General features: G+C 46.6%; 1 protein-coding gene across 1 annotated transcript in view; it reads left to right on the top strand.

Annotated features, from left to right (window-relative positions):
• Positions 1–22,716, top strand: part of CACNA1E (calcium voltage-gated channel subunit alpha1 E) — a 1,292,345-nt gene that overhangs the window by 826,042 nt on the left and 443,587 nt on the right. The window contains exons 19-20 of the mRNA XM_078643465.1: positions 9,114–9,421; positions 20,417–20,591. Of these exons, the coding sequence (XP_078499591.1) occupies positions 9,114–9,421; positions 20,417–20,591 (483 nt within the window). The remainder of the gene's footprint in view (positions 1–9,113; positions 9,422–20,416; positions 20,592–22,716) is intronic.

Genomic DNA, 22,716 nt, shown 5'->3' with positions numbered 1-22,716 from the left:
GTGATAGTGGCTTGCCTGGTTTGCCCAGACAAAGCCCATGTGAATGTCATTAGAATTTAAGAAAGAACATGCCATGAGTGTAAGCTAGACCAGGAGACAAGGAACATCAATATATTGCCACCTACATCAACAGTACATTCTTTGGGACTTGTTCCAGGGAGTTCCGGCTCTGGGATCTATAGTTGGGAAATCATGTTTTTCGGATTAACACTATTACCATCTTTAGGCATTTGTCCTCAAAACAGAGATTTCCACTTATGTGCAGCAAACTGAGGTTTCACGAAGCGAGTACCGTCTTAATCATGTTGGCCAAGGTGGCGCTGGTGTCTAGATATTTGGTAGCTCGTCTCATCTCAAATCATTGAGTTTCCAATAAGACTGGGCCTTAAATATCAGAGGGAGGGGACATATTACATCTCCATTGACAGCCTAGCTAGAGAAGGCTAGGAAGTCCTCCTTAGATTTGCCTTCCTTACTAACCTTTTAGACGGCATTCCCTTATTGTTACACCTGGGATATGGACCATTTATGCTCAGGGTTTAGCTCATTCAGGATTCGGTTGTTGCCTGGATTTCTGCTTTTCAACTTCCCAGTGAAAAAAACAGGAGTGGGACCCATAAACCACGTCGGGATTGGGAATAGAATATACGTAAAAAACAATATCCCAACAGGTATCAGTTCAAAGACAGTTATGCATGCATGCAGAAAGCATTACACAAACAGGAAAGCAAGGAGACTCAATTGGATTGTCTTATGGTTGTTATTCACCAAATTGTATCAAAACACAGTTACATAGGGATATACAGTTAAAGCAGCACTGTTTAGAGAAAATCATATGACAACCCGAAGGCACTTGGTGTATAGTGATATATACAAGTGAAACAGGTGACGACGCAAGTGATCAAAGTGAACAGCGTGAGCGGCGCAAGGTGAACAATGGTAGAAATATATATACAGTGGTGGCTCAAAGAATAACAAATTACATCAATCGCATTCATTATTTTCCATTTTTGTCATGAGCCGAGCAGAAGAAATACGCCAAAGTATTGCGCTGTGATGTCGACGGCGTTTCGATCCTCGTTACTAGGGATCGTCTTCAGGACGGGGTTGTCAAATTTGTAGAGTGCTAAAAGGCACAACTATGGGTTTTAGGGTGCCTTGGGAGCCGGCCTGGGCGGCAGTGTCTACTAAGCTCGATTTAAATGCGGAAACATGACGTGCTTCGGAGCGGGTCCGGGGGCGCGGTCCAGTATAAGGATCTGCACCTGGATCGAATCGAGGAGTAGGGGAAAGGTCCGGGAGGAGGGAAGCAGCGCCTGAGTCAATCGTGGCAGCTGGCAGGGGGCTGGGTCTCGAGCGGGCAGGGCGGCGGGACGGCACGTAGGTAGAAACACCGGCACACGGTTCACTATTCATTGTCTGAATGGTATTATGCTTTCTGAGGGACCTCCAGAAATCCTTCCCATCCAAGGTGTTGCTACAGGAGTAGGGTAGGCGGGTGGGGGAGGTCTCCATTTTAACTAATACATTTCTGCCTTTATAGCTCCTAAAGTGTTAAACTGGTGGCCATTACTTCTACTCAGAGGGTGAGCAGTCTCTAGGGGTTGTGTGCTATTCGTTCCTTCATCTTGCTCTTTCCAATCAAGGTAGTGCTGCAAGTTAGGCCTTTGCTCGTCCTAAAGGTGTTTTTGGAGCTTCACCTGTCACATAAACTCACTCTTTCATCTTTCCTTCATTGTCCTTACCAGCTGGTGGATTATTTGGATGCTAAAAGGGCCTTGATGTAGTTTGCTAAGCATGCACATTTCCATTTCTCCTTTTCTCTCTGCTTCCATATTGTTTCCTATATTTTCTCTCCACTTTCCATTCCTTTGCTCCATGTCCCTCCTTGATTTTCACCTTGTCTGTTTATCCAACTCAATCCTTCCCCTTCGTTTGTCATACTGTTTTTCTACATATATTCTTGTAGTCCTCATTTTCTTGCTTTATCCCTTTTTGTATTCCATCTTCTCCACAAATGTATCTACTTTCCTCTATTGTATCCCCTAAATCTCTCCATTTCTCTCTCGTGTTTCATTTTTATCTACATTTCCCTTCTATTTGTCCGTGGACCAATGAAGCTGGGCTTGCTGATGCAGTGCAGAGACGAACGCTTGTTTTTGACCACCTGCACTGCTTAAAGTGCTTTCATTTAACATTAGATTTCTTTGAGTTAGTACTTTATTTTCAGACAGAACAGCTTGGAAATATAAAGCAAGGGTTGCCTGTTTCTGCGTTGCGCTGTCTAAAATAATGCACTAACTCTGAGAAATATTGGGTCAAATGAACTGACTTTATGCAAAGCAGGCCCAAAAAAAGGCACTCAGCTCTGCGCCGGCAAAGCTCATCATGATGAGTGACCATGCCCTTTTGCACGTTTCCTCACTTACTTGTGGAAAATCTGTTCTGCCACGTTTTTCTACTTTTTTCTCACCTGTTGGAGTTTGATGTTGGGCAAAAATATACTGCATCTCATTCTGTAACCATGTCATTCTATTTCTTGTTTTAAGTCTCTTTTTCCAATCAATGTCTCGCTACATTTCTCGATTTCCAGATTTTCCTCTACTTTCCCATTTCTCATTCTACTTATTTAGTCTTTTCTCGTTCAAATCTGTATTACCCCCAGGTCCCTCCTGTCCTCGTCCCCTTCATTTAAACAAGTGAGATAATCCTATCTCACCGACAGAAAAAAGAACAAAGGAATGCTGGCCCTACCCCACCCCCTGGGAGGCTCCTGCATTCTTACCAATTTTGCTGCTGGGCGGCGGGAACGTGGCTGGCTTCTTGACTTCCTCCCTGCCGGACGAGGGGGCGCCATGCTGTTTCCTCATAGCCGGGGTCTTCACGCGAAGTTCACGGTTGTGGGGTCTGCACCAAGCCTCCCGGGTTGCTGGGCACGTCAGGGCGCAGCTGTTTCCAGGTGTCATGCCCCGGTGGCTCTCAGTTGGTGGGGCACTTCCGGGGCTTCATTGCCTAACTTCCGCAGCATTTGGCAGGAAGTCATGCTTTCCGATGTTGGTTGGCTGCACAGCGGGGTGATAGCTTCTTGTGCTTACGTTTCCGGACAAACATGAGTATCACATAGCGGTGTTGTTCATCTAAAGAGTTGCCAGATTCTGAGTCCGCCTCGTATATACGGGCTGTTTTCTGCCTTACTTGGACTGTCTGTGTAACCTGTTTGGCTGCTGTTGGTGTCATCCGGATGTTGCTGTTTTTGTCCATAAAGAAGTGTACCAGTTCCTTGCTGTTGGACCCAGTGCATTATTCTACCTCTAGGCTCATTTTCACAAAGGGCGAGGGACGCCTGATCTTCCGGTTGCTTTCTGGTCTTAGAGCTCCTGGGTGCTTGAGACTTTGTAACTTCCTGGGGCTGTGGACATGGGCAAACATTCCACGAAGAGTAGGCATGTGAAACACTCTTCTTCTACTTTTAAGTCGTCTTCCCCGCGTTCTCTGGAGCGCTCCAAACAGCACAGGCAGGGGGATGATGCCAATATTCAGAGTTTGATCAAGGAAACCTTGCAGGAAATGGGGGGTGGTCCCCGTTCCAAGAGCTTGGTGCATGCACCGCTCTCATATTCTTCTTACTCTGAAGAGGATTGGATAGGGGGAGGAGCACAAGGGCAAGTACATTGACAAAGATATGTTGCCAGACTTACTGAAGCATGTAAAGTCAAACATGGGGTTTCCTTGCAATGATGCTCCCAGTACTTCGTTAATTACTGTGCCAGTTTCAGAGCACTCAACAGTGGATGTTCCGGTCCATCGCTACATCCATGAGGTTCTTAAGAGTGAGTGGAGGGACTGGGATCATATCATGCTTCCCAGATTCATTGCAAAACTATACAATCTTCAGGATATGTCTAAAGAGTTGCCAGACTCCATTCCTATTGATTCATTTGTGGCATATCTGGTGGGTCGTACTTCTTTTGCTGAGTATGCAGTGGTCAGGGATCCCGTGGACAAGAAGGTGGATGCTTCCCTTCGTAAAGTTTATTCTGGTTCCCATCTGGCTCTGAGGGCAGGCATATAAGGGACTTATATCGCTCAATCACTTATTTATAATATTAATGCTCTCTATAGGTCAATGGATGATACTTCGGACTGTTCAGGACTTCTGGAACATATTGAGAGGCAGGTGCAATTCCTCTCTGGTGTTTCCTTCGATGTGGTGAAGGCATCAGCCCTTTCTGGGGGGGGCTTGTGTGGTAGCTCACCACAATTTATTTCTGAAGGACTGGAAGACGGATTCCTTCCAGAAGTCTTCGTCCCTTCGCTTACCCTTTCAGGGTACCATAATGTTTGGTGAAGAGTTGGAGGGCAAGCTACATAGGCTTGTTAAAGAGAAGAGACATTCATCCTCCTTTAAGCATTCCTCTGCTGTTGCCGAATCATCTAAGCCTAAATCCTTGTTCCACCCTCCCTCCAGAAGGCAGTTTTCTCATGTTCATAGGAGGTTTTCTTCTGGGAGGGGTTGGGACAAGAAAGCTAAGTCCACTCCTGCAAAGCCTTGTTCCTGACTATTGGGCGGCCGATCCCAGATTTTCAGTTGGAGGTCGGCTTCAGTACTTTCTCCCGACTTGGGTGCAATCTTGTTCAGATGCGTGGGTGCTGGACATTGTGAAACTGGGTTATCTCATCGGCTTTTCGGAGCCTCCTCCAGACTCAGGGGTCTGTTCAACTCCATGCCATCTTGTCCGACCAAGAGGTCGGAGCTGTCTCAAGGGATACAGTTTCTGTTGGAGAAGGGGGCTGTTCAGGTGGTTCTTCCTCTGGAGATGGGGTTCTACTCCCTGATTTTCCCGGTGCCCAAGGTGACCGGGGCTTCCGTCTGGTCCAGAGCAAGTTTGTATTTCATCTGCCTTTCAAAATGGAGACCCTCCAATGAGTGAAGTCGCCTGGTTCTCCCGGGCAACTTCATATGCTCCCTGGATCTTCAGGACGCCTGCTATCATGTCCCGGTTCACCCCAGTTCTCTCAGGTTTCTGAGGTTTTGCCTTCAGGGCCAGCATTATCAATTTCAGGTTCTGCCTTTCGGCCTGTGGTCGGCCCGCAAGTATTCCCCAAAGTGGTGGCACCATTGGTGCCTTCTTTCCATCTTCAGGGTTTTCTGATCTACCCATACTTGGATGATTGGCTGATCCATGCTCCTTCTCGGGATCAGTTGTTGCGGGATCAGGAGTTGGTGTTTTTGGCGTTGGGGGACTATGGGTTTCTGCTGAACCTCTCCAAATGTCAGCTGGAACCCTTACAGGACTTGACGTTCATAGGGGCTTGCTGCTACATCGATCTGAATTGGGTGTTCCTGCCTGTCTCTCTGTCAGTGATCCTGGGTTCCCTTACTCGTCATTTTATGGAGGTGTGTTCCTTTCCAGTCCGACTCTGGTTGCGGCTTCTGGATCTTATGGCGGTGGCAGTGTTCACAGTGCCTTGGGCGCGGTTTCATCTTTGCCCTCTTTGGTTGCATTTGTTAGCCCATTGACATCCCTAGTCTCGCCCTATTGGTTCGGTGTCTCTGTCTGTCCTCCCAGCCCTGCATTGGTGGATGGTGTTAGACAAGCTCACCAAGGGACTGCCTCTGCAGCCCTTCCCTCCATATGTCCTGACAATGAATGCCAGTGCTTTGGGGTGGGGGCCAACATTGGAGTCTGATTCCCTTCAGGGTCGTTGGTCTCTTCAGGAGGGGAGGAGATCCTAGAATTGACACGAGTTGATGGTAGTGTTCCGTGTTGTCATGGGGTTCTGCGATTGGTTGTCGACTCACAATGTGGTGGTTCATTCAGACAACATGGTGACTGTGGGTTACCTGAATCACCAGGGGGTATACGGTTCAAATCCCTGAATGCAGTGTTGTTCCTGTTGTTTTGTTGGGCGGAGGGGCACCTGTTGTCTCTCTCGGCTGTTCATATCTGTTGGGTGGACATTGGGTTGGCGGATGCCCCCAGCCGTTATTTCCCTGCCTACCAGGAGTTGTCTCTGACTCAGTAGCCTTCCATCTGGTGTGCGAGAGGGTTGGTCTTCCCTTTCTCAACCTCTTTGTTTCCCGGCACTATGCTCAGCTTCATCCCTTCTGCTCCCTAGTCCATCAGGTCGGGGCCTGGGGGGGTGGATGCCCTGACTATCCCTTGGCCTTCTCTCTTGTTGTATGCCTTCCCGCCCCTTGCCCTGATCCTCTGGTTTCTGTCTCGCCTGGTGATGAAGGATCGGAATATGGTAGTGGTGGTCCCTTTTTGGCTCTGCTGGTCTCGGTTTCTGACTCTTTGGTTGTTGGCGGTTCGGGGTCCTTCATTGTTCTCATTCTTTCTGTCCCCCTTGCAGTCGTCCCTGATGTTGTCTCTCCATCGGCTTTGTCTGTCTGGAGGTTGAGAGGCAGGGGTGGAGGAGTCGGGGTCTTCCTGAGAATTTAATTTTGGATATTCAGCAGTCCAGGAAGCCGCCTACTCGGTGGTCCTATGGTAGGCATTGGGGTAATTTCCAGCTCTGGTGTCAGGCCCTGGCATTGTCCCTTCTGGTTTGCCTCCTGCTTGATGTTCTTCAATTTCCCTGGGAGGGGTTTGAGAAGGGGTTGTCTGTCTTCACTTTGCGGGCTCAATGGCGGCTGTCAGGGCTTTTTGTTCCCCTTGGGAGAATTTGTCTTCTGTGGACGACTTGGTTTCTCATTTGTTGAGGAGTTTTTCCTTGTCCCGTCTTGTGGTGAGGCCTTTTTTCCTTGGTGTTGCTGGCTTTGGTTGCCTCTACTTTTGAGCCTTTGTCGAAGGTTGATATAAAGTTTGTTACTTTACAAGTGGTCTTTTTGGTGGCCATCACTTCGGCCAAGCGCCTTGGTGAGCTGGATGCCTTAATGGCTTGTGAGCCTTTTTTTGTCTTTTTTTGCAGATGGGGCGGTCCTTCGGTTGGATTCTTCCTTTGTTCCCAAAGTTCCGTCTCAGTTTCAACGCTCCCAGGAGTTGGTGCTGCCTGCTTTAGGATCGGAGCAGGTTGCGGGCGATGATCTTCCATGGGATATGCTGGATGTTTGCTGGGCCTTGCGAATCTATGTGAATCGCACCCATTCTTTTTGGAAGTCTGACTCTCTGTGTGTCTCTTTCGGGGTCTCCTCTCGTGGGGGGCATGGTTCTTATTCCTCCAATGGTTGCTGGCTAAATTAGGTCATCTTGTTGGCCTACTTCCTTTCTGGTTCCCCTCCACCGGCTAGTGTGCAGGGGTGTTCTACTCGTGGGATGGTAGCCTCCTGGACTGAGGTTCCTGGTGTGTCCCAGGCTGAGATCTGTAAGAGCGGCCGCCTGGGCATCTTCTAATACCTTTGTACGGAATTATTGCACACAGAATGTTCTGGGGGATGATGCTAATTATGGTTTGGTGGTTCTGCAGGCTGTGTGTTCCTGATCTGCCTTCTTTTTCCTGTTTCAATAAATCACTGGGTTTGCTGTTGCTCCTGTGTCCTGTTGGTTTGTTGGATGATGGCCGGTTGCTGCTTGGGTATTCTCACTTTTTTAAATGAAGTTGACGAGGACAAGGGGGACCTAGGCGTAATGTATTTTTACTCACTGGTAATCTTCATCACTCCTGGTTCCGTTGATCTTGTCCCCTTCATTACATCACTCCCTCCCTCCCGAACTTGCCGGCCTTCATCTAGGGCTTCATTCAAGAGCAATGCTGGGATTAGTACATTTATGTACTCCCAGGGGGAGGGGGTGGTGGGGTAGGACCAGCATACCTTTGTTATGTTTTCTGTCGGTGAGATAGGATTATCTCACTTGTTTAAATGAAGGGGAAGAGGACAACGGGATCAGGAGTAACGAAGATTACCGGTAAGCAATAGGATATTACTCTCTTCATTTCCTTCTGTTAACCAATCACTCATTGTTTTCCCCTACATTACATTTGGTCAATTCTATTAGAAAGTGCATGCACTGTCTGTTGCAAAGCGTATTGTTGCTCACCAAGAACATAGAGGGGTTTAGAGTCCTTCCAGTGCTTTCCATTGGTTGGCTTTTCTAGTCACTCTCATTTGCCTGTTTTTATTCATCTCCCAGCTCGTCAATTTTGCGTTTGTCCCTCCTACAATGTCTTTAATTGGCTGGCATTGTTGCTTCCACTGCTTGATTTTCAGGCACTACTTTTTTCTTTTGTGTGAAGCACTCCGTTAGAGTTTGTGTTTCTTTAACACGTGCATGTCGCTTCCCCTGCACTCCGTGTTGTTCTCTGGGGCCTGAATACTTCTCTCTTTGCCCTCCCTCTTGTATTCACCCATGTGCATCACCCCCTTGCTTCCTTCCCCCTGTGCCCTCCATGTAGGTTTTGCCCTCCCCGTTGCTTTAAGCATAACCTCCAAGCCCTACCCCTTGTTGCTTTAGCATCCCCTCCTCTCTTGATTCAGTGTTTCTCTGACCAGCCCCCGTGTTGCATCACGATTTGCTCTACACCATCCCCATGTTGCTTCAGCGTTCCCCCCTCCTCAAGTTGCTTCCACCACCCTGTCCGCACTCTTTAAATAAAAAAAAACACTTTTGTTTGTTTTATTTCTTTTTAGTTATCGATCTGATTTGGATCGGTAGCTAAAAAGTTTTTTTTTAACTTTAACTATGTTTCACAGTATCACAGATGTTGTGCAACGTGGCTAAAAACCATTGGCCAAGTCAGTAGGTAACAAAATGAGACCTATTGGCTATCCCAATGCTTATTTCTTTTCCTCCACCCCTAGTCTTCATACGTTTCTTTCACACTTAGTGCTGCTCTTTATTCTTTGTTTTTGCCCACTTCTTTTCCCTCACTAATTCCACAGCTTCCCTGTATAATTCCCTTTTTCAACATCTCTATTCTTTTTCCACTCTTGTTTTCCTTGGTTCCTTTCATTGTAGCAGCACATCTTGCCCTCTTCCTTCTTTATCTTTCTCTTAGCCTTTTTCCATCTGAAGTTTCTGGTATTCTGCCTCAGATTTGGCTTCTTTCTGCTTTTTCTATCATTGCTCTTTCTCTTCTAGTTTCTTCATCTTCCGCCCTGTTTTACTATTTCTGAGTATCTTCCCTACTTTCATTTGTCTTCCCTGATCTCTGCTCTTTTTATTGCATAGAAAAATGGAATGGCCGCCCCTCAGTTCCGGGTGTGCTGGTGCCAACACAGAGATAAAACTTATAGAGATGCCCCAACTTCAAGAGGTGGACGAGACTCAAACCAACTGCTGCTCAACCAATGAGATGGACAGCAGTGAACAAGCACTGCTGAGTCAACTGCACACTGAGTCCGGAAACGGGAATCCTGTGAAGACGCTGGCGGATGCAACCTCTAGCACGGCCATCACTGAGGGGTCCACAGAGAGCTCAAGCGTCATCATCAACATTGGTCGTGAAGGCTTGCCTGCCGACTCCACCGTGGTACAGAGTGAGGACTCCCACTCAGTCTCTCCTCCTTATTTTCTCTTCCCACTATGGTGCTTTTTCTATCACTCACTACTCTCTGCTCTTGGTCTGTCTGCCTAGCCTCTCTTGCACTCTCTTTTTGTCATAGTCTGTCTCATCTTCGGTTATTGAAGTGGTTAAATGTTGTTAGGTTAGTAAATAGCCATAGCTAGATGAGTGAAGGCAGCCGTGATAAAGTAGCCAAAAACATAAAAAACAGGTCTGCTGACTCCTTTGTAGTACATGTGCCATAGAAATTTAGAGATACAACCTGCAAAAGAAAAAAAAAATCTTTTTTAAATATAGATATGATATTTTTGTTGCAACAAATGATAGAGATTTTCAAAAAGTACAATACAGAAACGCACACCGAATTAGTAAATATTACTTAAAAATGAATGACCTTTGAAATGAATAAGTGATTGTAAATACAAAGTTTCTTGTTAACCTTAAGAAGTCAACCAATACCAATATATTTTGGAAAACGTAAGGGTACATAATACACACTGTGAGCATGAACACCTTATTGAGCTCTGAGCCTTTGCAGGACTTTAGTGGTTATATTTAATTCCAAACTAACAATTAGATTTTATATAGATGTACAATATCGGATTGACAGCTTCAGGATAGGTGCACGTTAAATAAATAGATTGGAGACCATGAATCAATGCTTGGTCACTTTGGTTATGATAAGTCATACAAACTGCATCTTTAGTAGCACTTTCAAATGTGAAGGCAGGTATCATCCAAAGTCTCCAGAAAAACGTAAAACCTTGTTTTATACATTTACAAAAGCATAACAAATGAATTTTATTTGTATGCATTCCTTTGATATTTGTTTATAATAGGTCTAAAGTTCTTTTGTTCTGTAGTCCTCACACAGACTATCAATTGACTATAAATCTACATTTGAAAAGGATGAGCTTTGCATTTTTAATCTTGTCCTTGTGGAGCTCCCTTTACCTGTAGTATAGAATGTATACTATTAGGAAGTCTGGGCATTGTAACGACTTGTGTGGTAAAGTAATGCTTGGCAATGCCACAGTCATGGTGGTGACTGCGTTGTAGAGGTATGTGGAGTAAATGCATACTGGGTTCCATCATACAACCTCCACAGGCACAGAATGTGTAAAAACCAATGTTACCTCATCTTCCTTTTCTAATAAGAAAGTATTGATAGCAGTTAATCTGGCAAACACCTCAGGCTTGAAACATTCAATACTTGGTGTAATGAAAGGTACTTATAAAAAAAGTTTTGTCAACATGCCCATGGGATAGTGGTGAAAATATTACACCAGGATTCCCATATTCCAACAAAATGAATTGCTCTAAGGTGTCCCATTACTGAGTGATACCTTCAGTTAATCTTGGCATTTTACCCAACTCAATTTTACTGTTGGGGATTTTAGCCCATAGTTACAATATAATCAGCAAAATGTCAAGTCTCAAAATGCAATGTGATGCCTGTTAACAGTTCGGTCTGGACTGTTCCCATGAGGCACAGGGTCAAGACTGATTTGCATATGGCCATGTCTGAACTGGGGTGACTTGGTGAGCAAAATAACGATGGATTAAACCCAGATTTGTGACTGGGGGTGAATGTTTTGCCATTGTGCAACATTCCGTCCCTCATCTTGTGTGTTTTGCTGTTCGCCCTATGTGGGAAGGGTATGCCCAGACGTGGGTCCCGTGCTCACTACGCCACTGGAGTCAAGCTATCCTGGCTGATGAAGGCTGATAGCCAGAAAACGGTTCTAGGATGCTTGATTCCTGTCCAGGCAGTTCAGGCTGGGCTGTTCCCATGAGGCACAGGGTCAAGACTGATTTGCATATGGCCATGTCTGAACTGGGGTGGCGTGGTGAGCAAAATAACGATGGATTAAACCCAGATCTGTGACCGGGGGTGAATGTTTTGCCAATGTGCAACATTCTGTCCATCATCTTGTGTGTTTTGCTGTTCAAACCTGGAATAGGCAGCCCCTGGCCGGTCATAACCCTCAGCAATAGAGCTCTTGGGAGCTGGGGGTGAAGTTTTTGTGTCCCTGAGACTTCAGAACAGGAGGCCAGCACACTCAGACCCTTGGAGATTCTTCTTGAAGCAGGTTCACAGCCAAGTTCCAGTCTGTGTCCTTTCATTGGCAGAAACAGCAACTGCACGCCAAACCCACACAGCACTCAACAAAGGGGCAGTACTGCTCCTCACAGCTTTTCAGATCTTCTCCTTGGCAAAGGTTCCTCTTGAGTCCAGAAGTGACCTAAAGTTCTGGGGTTTAAGGTGTACTACTTATACACCATTTTGTCTTTGTTCTCTTTCTGGAAAGGTCTCTGAGCCAAGTCCAAACCAGTTCTGCCCTCACTGGTGCTATATGACCACAGGTGGTGGAGACAGCATTGTGCAAGGGAGACATGCCCTATTCAGGTACAAGGAAATCTCCACCCACTACTCTAAATGCAGCCACACCCCATTCAGCTCAGTTCTGAGTCATCCAGTAAGGGCCAAGCATGCCTCAACCCCACAAGTGGCTGTCTACAGTGAATGCACATCCCCATCCCCTGTCACTCCAAAACCAGACAGTCGATCCACAAACAGGCAGAGGCACACAGAATGGTTAAACAAGAAAATGCCGGGTAGAGCGGTGCTTTTCAAGATGATGGCCCTTCCTCGATTCTTATACGCACTCCAGAACAAGATGGACCCAGTACCGGCATCCTATTTCAGGGAAATAGAGGCCCTCCAGAGGCAGCTTCTCAGGGACGGTAGGCCCCGAATAGCATTTTCTAAGCTTACGCTCCCCTGGTATGACGGGGGGATAGGATTGCCGGATCTACGGAAATACTATTGGGCCTCCCAGTTGGCGGCAGTGAATCATGTCATATACGGGTCCCCCCGGGGACCCGGGGTATGCTATGGACTGCTGGCAGGTAGCAGGGAGTGACTACACCAGGGCGCTATATGCCAGACCTCGACTGTTTTCCCTTGCGGGACCAACGGCGCACACCGTGCAGGTGTAGCACATGGCCAACAGGCATCTCAAGTGGGAGGGGAAGCTCACACTTGCCACCCCATCATGGAGCTCGGAGAAGCTGGGAAGTTTATGGAAGTCCAAGGGATTTGACAAATGGGATCTTATTAGGATCACGCAGATCAAAGACGTTTGGGGGTGGGCACGGCTCACACATTTAATTCCCTCAAGCAACAATACCACCTTCACAACAGTGAGCACTACCGTTATCTCGAGATTTGGCATGCTCTGCTTACACATATCCCCAGAGGCACGACGCTTCCCGACGCTTCCCCTCTTGAAGACCGAGTGTTGGACGGACACCCCCCAGAGAAGACTATCTCTTTAATATATAAAAAGCTCATAAATAATGTGGAAGACCCGCTGGTACTTATCAGGACGTACTGGAGTACAGATGGGTTGGAGCTAGATGACGAAGATTGGCGAGAGGCGGTCCCCTCTCCGAGTGTGGTATCCATACAGATGAGGCTCAGATTAGTGCAACTGAAGATTTTACACAGGTAATATGTTACGGGTCCTCGTCTGGTTCGTATGGGTCGAGTGGAGAGTGGGGAATGTCGGAGGGGTTGCGGAGAGCTTGGAACCTTCGTGAATATATTGTGGCACTGTACGGAGGTGCAGGAGTATTGGGTGAAAATCCATGATACGCTGCGAGACGTCCTAGGGGTGGAGATACGGCCGGAGGCCCACAGGTGCATATTAAACGTTTGGGAACCCACAGATCTGAGTGTGTATGGGAGACAATGGGTAACTTTGGCATGTATGGTAGCTAAAGGTAACATTGCTCAGGTGTGGTGAGCCAGTCAGTCACCCCGGGTTGTGAAGTTGGTGGAAGACTTGTATTGGTGCATGTTCAGAGAGAGGTCGGTCTATGTAGTCAGGGGTTGTCCTGAGAAGTGGGGGAAGGTATGGGAGACTTAGAATCGATACCGTGGAGATATCTGTACGCCCCTGATACGTCTGGAAGAAGTGGAGGCGCATGAGTCCCCGTGATCCATTATCTATATTTTGTATTTATTATTCTGAACGTATGGAAATGTAACACCGACAAGTGTGAGAGCCGCTAATGTCACCTGATGTCCTTTTTTGTTGTTTTGTTAATAAAAATATATATTTTTTAAAACCAAGAAATTGCCTACTTTGTAAACGTGGCATTTTCAAGCACACAATTTAAAAACTATCTTTACTAAAATATGTGTTATTTAATTCTGAGTTCAGAGAGCCTAAACTTAATTTCTCTATCTTGTCCCAATGGGAAGTTATACTTGTAAGATGTTACAAAGTATTTCCCATTCTATCCTATGAGACAGATGGACTCTCAGTAGTGAAAAACGAAATTGGCAGTATTTCACTACCAGGACATGTCACACACACCAGTACATCTTCAACCTTTCACATACACTGACCCCTGCCCATGGGGTACCTTAAGCCTACCTGAGGGGTGTCTTACATGTAAGAAAAGGTAAGGTTAGGGCCTGGCAAGTTGGTGCACTTGCAAAACATTGCCTAATACTCGGGGACTTTAACATCCACATGGATAAGGGTGAGGATCCTGAAGTGCAAAAATTCTTGGATATGACGTCGTCAGTGGGACTTCATATGTACCTGCAGTCACCTACACATGAGAAGGGGCATACTCTAGATCAAATCTTTTCAACCGTTCTGGTGGCCCTTTCCTCCCTTGCCCCAGTACTCTGGTCGGACCATCTCCTAGCGGACTTCACGTTAGTACATCAGCCAGGGGCCGCTCGCATTTCGCAGCGGCTAGCTGCGCGCAGCTCTAGAGCTTTCCACAAAGTCACCCTGGCCATGCTCACCCAGGCTTTAGAAACCCATCCTTGTGCTTTCACGGGTAGTTTGGAGGACGATGTGGTGTGTTTTCAGAACTGGCTCACTGCACGTTTGGAAGCCTTGGCACCACCTCGCCAGGCTAGATCTGAACTGGCAAGAGCATCAGCCCCGTGGTTCTCTGCTGCCTTGGCGGCTAAGAGAAGGCATTGCAAGAGGCTGGAGAGAATTTGGAGGAGGCACTATGATACATCTGCTAAGCAGTCCTACAGACTAGCAGTGAAAGAATATCACATGGAGATCGTTTCAGAGAAAAAATCCTTTTTAGCTAAAAGGATCGATGTAGCAGATAGCTCCTGCAAAGAGATCTTTAAGATTGTTAAAGAATTCACATCTCCCTCCTGCTGTACTCCTGCGTCTGCTTTCTCGGAACCTTGGATCATGGAGCTTGCAGCATTTTTTACTAATAAAATCCGCACTATTCAGTCAGCTTTGCAAGGAACTCAGAACATTCCGAGTATGGGCTCAGCGATCGACGGCCCCTCCTACCCTTGGTTATGCCCTACGGCAACGCATATGGGCCCCACCCTGCACTGTTTCCCCCCTCTAGAGCCTCAGGCTTCACTTGACCTTCTGTCTAGCCTGAAATCTGGATCCCCACTGGACCCTTGTCCCGCCAAGTGTCTTGTGACCCTGGCGCCTGCCCTTAACCCGATCATCAACCCTCTCATTAATGCTTCTCTGAATTCGGGCAAAGTCCCCTCCTCCTGGAAACAGGCCCTAGTTCTTCCCCTCATTAAAAAACCGAATGCAGATGCCAAACTGCATTCGAACTACAGGCCAATCTCGCTGCTTCCTGCCCTGGCCAAGGTTACTGAAAAATATGTGCACACCACCCTTACCAACTTTTTAGAGGGTAACTCCCTATTACATCAGTCACAGTTTGGTTTTAGATCCAACCTGAGCACCGAAACTGCTCTTCTTGAGGTAACCGAGGCTGTGAAGGAAACCCTTGACAGGGGTGGAAAGGCCCTGCTTATCATGCTTGATTTGTCGGCGGCCTTCGACACCGTTCCCCACGACCTCCTCCTAACTAGACTCTGGGAGGTTGGGATGCGGGGAACGGTGTTCGCATGGTTTCAGTCTTTCTTGGCCGACCGGAGACAAACGATCTGGGCTCCCCCTTTCTCCGCCCTGATGCCGCAGCTTGAAGTTGGGGTCCCGCAGGGCTCCATACTTAGTCCCTCCCTCTTTAATATCTTCCTTACACCTCTGGCGGCACGGGTGGAGGAGCTAGGGGCCCAGATCATATCCTATGCGGATGATACACAACTCCTGTTCACTTGTGACAGGGGATGTGACTTCGATGGAGCAGCTATTCGGAAGTGTTTGGAGTTTGTGTTTGAATGGTTCGGGAAAAATGGCCTCAAATGCAACTCCGACAAATCCGAAATACTGTTCTTTGGCTGTTCTGCAGACCCAAGATGGAAGCAATGGTGGCCTTCGGCCATGTTTCCCCCTGCCAGCGATTCGGCCACTGCTAAGAATTTGGGTATGATGGTTGATAACACTCTTTCCTTCAAGGCCCAGGTTGTTGGCTTGACTGGGAAGTGCTTTGCCATCTTAAGGATGTTGCGTAAGTTTTTGCCCTATCTATCGTTTGAGCATAAGAAGATCACGGTGCAAGCACTAATAGGATCGCGACTAGACTACGCCAACATCCTTTACTTAGGTCTGCCTGAATATCTGCTGACTCGTCTGCAGATAGTTCAAAATTCTGCAGCCAGGGCAATCTTTGGTCTAACTAGAAGAGCCAGGGCCAGCAATCTCCTTGTCTCTCTGCATTGGCTGCCGATTCGTAAGCGCATCTTTTTCAAGACCTTAATCACAGCTTTTAGGGCGCTTCACAATTTCGGCGCGGAATATCTGCAGAGAAGGGTCCATTGCTATCTTCCATCTAGACCTCTGAGATCTGCGGCCCAGGCCAAGGCTATCGTCCCAACAGTGAAGCGTGCTCGCTGTGGAGGCCGTTCCTTTAGTTACCTTGCACCCCGTCTCTGGAACACACTGCCTCTGAGGTTGAGGACGTGTACCGATCTCTCTGTTTTTAGGAAGGGACTTAAAACTCATCTTTTTGCCCTGTAATTGCTGTTATGGTTAAGCTTGGTGCCGTTATGCCGTTATGTTAGTTGCTGGTATTTTGGTGTGATGATCTTTAGCGCCGGGACGCTCTTTGGAGCAGCTGAGCGCTCTACAAAACAAATAGTAACATAACATAACATAACAGGTCAACATGTCAGTTTTAAACTGTGCGCAGATACCGCAGTAGCAGCTTTGAGTTACCTTCTCAGGGCTACTTATGTGAGTTGCATAATCAGTGATGCCGGCCCACTAGGAGCATTTGATTTACAGGCCCTGGCACACTCAGTGCACTTTACTAGGGACTTACCACCAGTAAATCAAATATGCCAATTAGGGAAAACCAATTGTAATAACAATTTAGGCAGGGATCACTTGCACTTTGACACTGATCAACAGTGGCAAAGTGCCCAACGCATCTAAGCCAGCAAAAACAAAATCCAACACAGCATCAAAAATACAGGAGGTAGAGGCAAAACGTCAGGGAAACCATGCCAAATACGCCAAGTCTAACACGTGTCCCCTCCAGCTGAAAGGTGGGGAGAACTACCCACCCTCTTGGGAGTTCTCATCAATAAAGGTGAAAAAATCTGGACAGAGTATCAGCATTGGCGTGATCTGTACCAGGGCAGTGTTCCACCGTAAAGTCCATTCCCTGTAGAGAGATGGACCACCTCAACAGGTTTGGGTTCTCACCCCTCATTTGCATCAACCATCTGAGGGGCCTGTGGTCTGTCTGAACCCAAAAGTGAGTCCTAAACAAGTAGGGTCGTAGCTTCTTCTGCGCCCAGACCACAGCAAAAGCTTATCTCTCAATTGCACACCGCCTCTGTTCCCTGTGAAGGAGCCTTCTACTAATGAAAGCTACAGGTTGGTCCAAGCCCTCGTCATTCAATTGTGAGAGTACTTCTCCCACACCATACTCTGAAGCATCTGTCTGCACAACAAATTCTTGGGAGAAGTTGGGTGCCTTGAGCATGGGCACTGTGCAAATGGCAGATTTCAGGGCATCAAAAGCGGCCTGACAGGCATCGGTCTAGATCACTTTCCTTGGCTGCTTCTTTGAAGTCAGCTCTGTCAAGGCAATCTTTGGTCTAACTAGAAGAGCCAGGGCCAGCAATCTCCTTGTCTCTCTGCATTGGCTGCCGATTCGTAAGCGCATCTTTTTCAAGACCTTAATCACAGCTTTTAGGGCGCTTCACAATTTCGGCGCGGAATATCTGCAGAGAAGGGTCCATTTCTATCTTCCATCTAGACCTCTGAGATCTGCGGCCCAGGCCAAGGCTATCGTCCCAACAGTGAAGCGTGCAAAGTTGTCAGGGTGTTCCTTCTATTGGCCTCAAAGTGTCTCCACAGGCCCTCCCTCAATTCTTCTCAGGGACCTCATTCATACGCAGTGCTGCCCTACTCATAAGATGCAAACCAGGCATAAATATCCTCCCCCTTCAGGAAATTCTGTACTAGGTCCATGGGAATGTAAACCCTAACCCTTTGCACTGGCAGTAGGCTGCCACCATTTCTACTGGACTCTGCCTATTTGGCCTTGATGTCCAGCTCATTCATGCTCAACTCATGTGCCAAGATCAATTTCTTTTCCTCCAAGCATATTTGCTCTCCTCTGCCTTGGTTTGGAGCCTCAAGAACTCCAACTAATGATCCCTGTCCCTTCGCCTTTCCTCCATTTCCTCTAGAGCCCAATTCCAGGAAGAATGATTGCTGCCAGCCATAAAGGCTCCTCTCCCCACAGGCAAATCCTTGGATCTGAAACCCCCTTCTGGCACACCCCCATCCCCATCTGCATCATCCGTCTCCCAAGCTTCTCTGGCCTCCCACCAAACACTCAACACCTTCTGCAGCTCCTCTTTCCTAGAGGTGCTTTTAATGGGGCATCCAAAGTTTTTTCAAAATTGTTTGAGATGATCTACTTTGTAGGTATGCAACATTTCAATGCTAAACTCCAATTCTGCTTCCTCTGCTGGTTTACCATTTAGAGACATGGTGCGTGGATACATAAAGGGTCAGATCAAAAATTGAACCAAAAATAAAATGCAGTATGTGGTTGTGTAGTTGTCTGCACTAAACTAGGTATGTACAGCAATCACTGTGAGTCAAGTACAAATACAGGTTCAAATTCTCACCGCTGACCACCAATGTTAGAAATGGGGGTATCTAGTTGGCAGAGGTAGGTACCTTTGTCCAAATAGGGACCCTTGCTTCTATTCAGGGTAAGGGGGATACACACTTTACATAACCCATGTTCACCACCTGGGTAGCTTGGCACAAGCAGACAGGCTTATACCAAAGGCAATGTGTAAAGTATTTGTACTCAAAACACACAGTAATACAGTGATGACACCACAAATGGACACCACACCAGTTTACCCAAGGAGTGACTTACTTGTAAGAAAAGGGAAAGTTAGGGCCTGGCAAGAGGCACACTTGCCAGGTCGACATGCCAGTTTAAGCCTTGGGTTAGGGCATGAAACTAGTAGACCAGGCAAACAGTGGGTCATATACCTTAAGCATTTCCCGACATCCTCATATTTTAACCATATCAACAAGGGGAGTTAATAAACTATCTTTATCCCACTAGTTAGATATTTTAAATCTGCTTTTTTTGTATATAGGTAAACCCACTCCAATATCCAATCTGTCAGCATAGGTGTATAGGAACATCTTGCAATTAGTGCTCCCCCGTCTTCGCTGGTAGCAGCACGCTCCTTTCCATAGAAGGTTAGGGAGGAACCCCATGATGAAGCATGCCACCATGGGGTAACCCTGGTGGGTGAGGGTTGTTTAAAAAAAAAGTTTTTCCTTCTTACAATGAGGTTAAAGTACTCTTTTTCTTCGTCTCCTCGCCCAGGAAGGACTCCTTTTTGGTTATTTAAATTCTGATCCCTGCACAAACTCAGGGATCGAAATTACAAGTTGTGCGATAATTATCACACCCTTGTAGTTTCACCCTGATAAATTATGGCAGGTCAAACCTGCACAAATTTATCTGGGGAAAAGACCCATAGAAACACAAAACATGCAGAATTCGGCATGTTAAATACCTATTCCCCATGTTATGCCTCGGTGGCAAGTTAAAAAGTCAGAATAAGAGATATTAATCACATATGCAATACTTCACTCTGAGGTAATGGTATTTAATTCACATGCTGAAATAGCTCACTTCTTCCGACTAATTTGTAATGAGGGCTATAGAATTTAATCCTTAGAACAAGGTCAAATCTTTGTGGGTCCTCTCTCACATGACATATATGAAATTCATGTTTACCTTTACACTGTGTCTTTCTTAGCATCTTTGTTTTCTGTCACCTCCTCTTTCCTCTTCTCTTAAGCCTAAATCTGTACTCTTCAGACGTGTCTCTCCTTATATTGACCCCTCTTTTCGATCAGCTTTAGCTTTCACAACATTGGTATATGTCTCTCACATCTTGCCATTTATTCTCTACTCTCTATTTCTGAGCTTTACTTCTCCCCTATCTTTTTTCTTGGTGCAGGATTCCTCTAGCTTTTCCAACCCATTTATGTTGTGTTATCTTTTCTTTCTTACTTCTTTCTTCCATCCTAGTCCTTCTCTTTCTCACCATACATATTTATTTTTGTACTCTCTACCTACTTACTCATTTTGTTCTTTCCTCTGTCACATTACTGCTTCCTTCTTCCATCTCAGTTCTCTTTTTTTGCTCCTCAGCTGTAGTCGCTCGTAGCTCTGAGTGTCAGTGTTGCCTTGGGAACCCTCATCCAATAGGTTCAGCTCATTGGAGTTGAGAATTGTACCAAATTGGTTGTATGCATTGTCTCAGTCTTTGACTGACAGGTATTCTTCATTCTATCTGGCAACTCACCTCAGGACTCTGTGCTACATTCTGCAAAGCCAGCTGGCATGCTAGGTGATGGCTTTAGAACCTGATGCCCGCCATTGCCTTTTTAGCAAGATTCATGTCTCCGAGTTATGGTACAAACCTTGAGAGAAATCCTCAAGCAGAAGAGATTGTCATGGGCCTCTTTTATTTCTACAGTGAGTGAGAAGATGGACGGAGAGGCGAGCCCTCTGAAGGAGAGACTGACCAAAGAGGAGGAAGAGGAGGAAGATGAAGGCGATGCCAGGGTGATGAAGATGAAGGAGAAAGGCTTGGAGTCTCCCAAAGCCATTGTGCCTTACAGCTCTATGTTCATCTTCAGCTCCACCAACCCGTGAGTTATTATGGTTCTCATGCTATAGGAATCCTACATTATATAAGTAGATATGGCCTGTGCATTTAGGTTATTTTGATATTCGCCCAATGTTCACAAAATAGACCACATATGTCCTGTGTTCCAATTATAGAGGCATGTAATCTGAGTTCAGAGGCTAATAGGGTCATATGGTCTGGGCCCAGGGATGAAAACTAATTTGGTCTGCGTCCACAGGATAAAGCTTTAGGCGCTTTTAACTGACACAAAAAAGAGGTATGGTGTACATTTAGGAACACTATAAAGCTGCTCACACATAAAGCATGTGGTGACTGATTATAGAACAAAAGTAAATATGCCCAGTCACTCAGAACGTAAAGCCACTGCATAATCAGAGCTGTCAATGTTTGGGGCCCCTTTTTAGCTCAGAGACTAGGATATATGTTCTTTTCAAGAACTAAGTAAACACACTAGCTATGATCTTAGACTACAAGCCTAAGTAATAATTTGTCCCATGCTGAGGGCCCTGTTGTATATGCTCTCTCACTGTCCACACAAGCATCACGTATGCACTTGAAGCATAGCAGCTCATAATGGGTGATCTCTTTCGGTTAGAGGATTTTATTCTTGTACTCTCTGTGTACAGAAACATGCTGTGTCTCCTTTCAGGCTCTAGTGATACGGTTGTCCCTATCTTTAGACCATAGTACAATTTTTGGAGAAGCGTGGCTCAGTGGTTAGAGGCGGCAGACCCGGATGCTGAGATCGGCCGTGGACCAGGGATCGATTCCCTGCCTCGGCGGGTCTTGGGCTCAAAAATTCCACGGACTCGACAATTCTCGCTCCGGTGCCTACTCGACTCACGGGGTCACACTCTGCGACTCTGGGCAATAGCTTGCTTAATCTCCACTACGGCCCCTCGCGGCGGGATGCCTGGCTTTCACCTTGTGGATACCCTGCCGGGGTATCTCACAGGGGAATACCAGGACGGGTTCCCTAAGCAAGCGCCTTGATACCTTCGGGTGATACGTGCGCTATATAAGTCGCAATACATTTACATACATTTACATATGTGCACTTGTGCTATGGTGACACACGATTTGTCTAGTCAGATTATAGGTGTAAATGCTATCTACTCTTAGATTGTACTGGCACATTATGATGTTCTGAGGCTATGACAGCATTATACTTGCCCCACAGCATGTAGGCATCTGGTAATACCATCTGCCTCACGTTCTACTTGCAGAATGTTGGAAATTGGGTTACTGGTTGAGGGGGTTACAACTATACTCAAGCAGGAACCACAATCTTTGTCATGGTGAAACACAAGAAAGCCCCAAATTAACCTGTGTTTAACCTTCTGGTAGCATGGCACAAATCAATCCAGGCTTAACTTATAGGCAATGTGTAAAGTATTTACACAGCACTTCAAACAGAAATATGCAATTTTAAAATGCAATTTTAAAAATGTTTGTGAAAATAGTTCCTAAAAGCACAAAACACCAACTGTGGTTATCTAGTTGTGCCGCACAGGGACAAAGTAATATGTTCTGGCCTACAGCGATGGAGCACGGCCGGATACAGTGACCAAGTTAGGCCCACTGAACAAAGTATATCAAATCCTGGTTGTGGACTGCTCTGAAATTCTGCTTTGAGGATGTGTTGCACATCAGCTGTTCTGAGGAGCTGCAGGGCTACGATGCGGAGTCCTTCATCATCATCGAGGATGCCTTCAACAAGAGGCTTGCGATGTGAAGGCCTGTGCCAAAGATGCGATGGGCACCGGCAGTTCCGAGTAGACTGCAGGCTGCATTGCGAGGCACTGCACTGGGAATGCATCGTACAGCAGTGGTTCCGTAGTGGAACTGCCGGAGATGTGCCGTGCTGCATTGTTTCTTCCCACGGGGTTACAGCTGGGCTACCAGAGCAACTCCAGGCCCATTTCCAAGTGTTCAGGACTGGGATGGCACCACCCAGGCGGAAAGAATCGCAGCAGACATAGCCAGGTGCTAGGTTCAAGGTGGGCCAATCCTATTCTGTACTTGATGCTATGATCAGGAGGCTAGCCAACTAGCCCTTGGAGTCACTCTGGTAGTCCTAGGATCGAGATGGACATCAAGTCCTGTCAGTCAGGCAGCAGTACAGC

This window comes from Lissotriton helveticus, chromosome 1_1, assembly GCF_964261635.1.
Source record: "Lissotriton helveticus chromosome 1_1, aLisHel1.1, whole genome shotgun sequence".
Taxonomy (NCBI): domain Eukaryota; kingdom Metazoa; phylum Chordata; class Amphibia; order Caudata; family Salamandridae; genus Lissotriton; species Lissotriton helveticus.
This window is presented reverse-complemented; position numbering and strand designations above follow the sequence as displayed.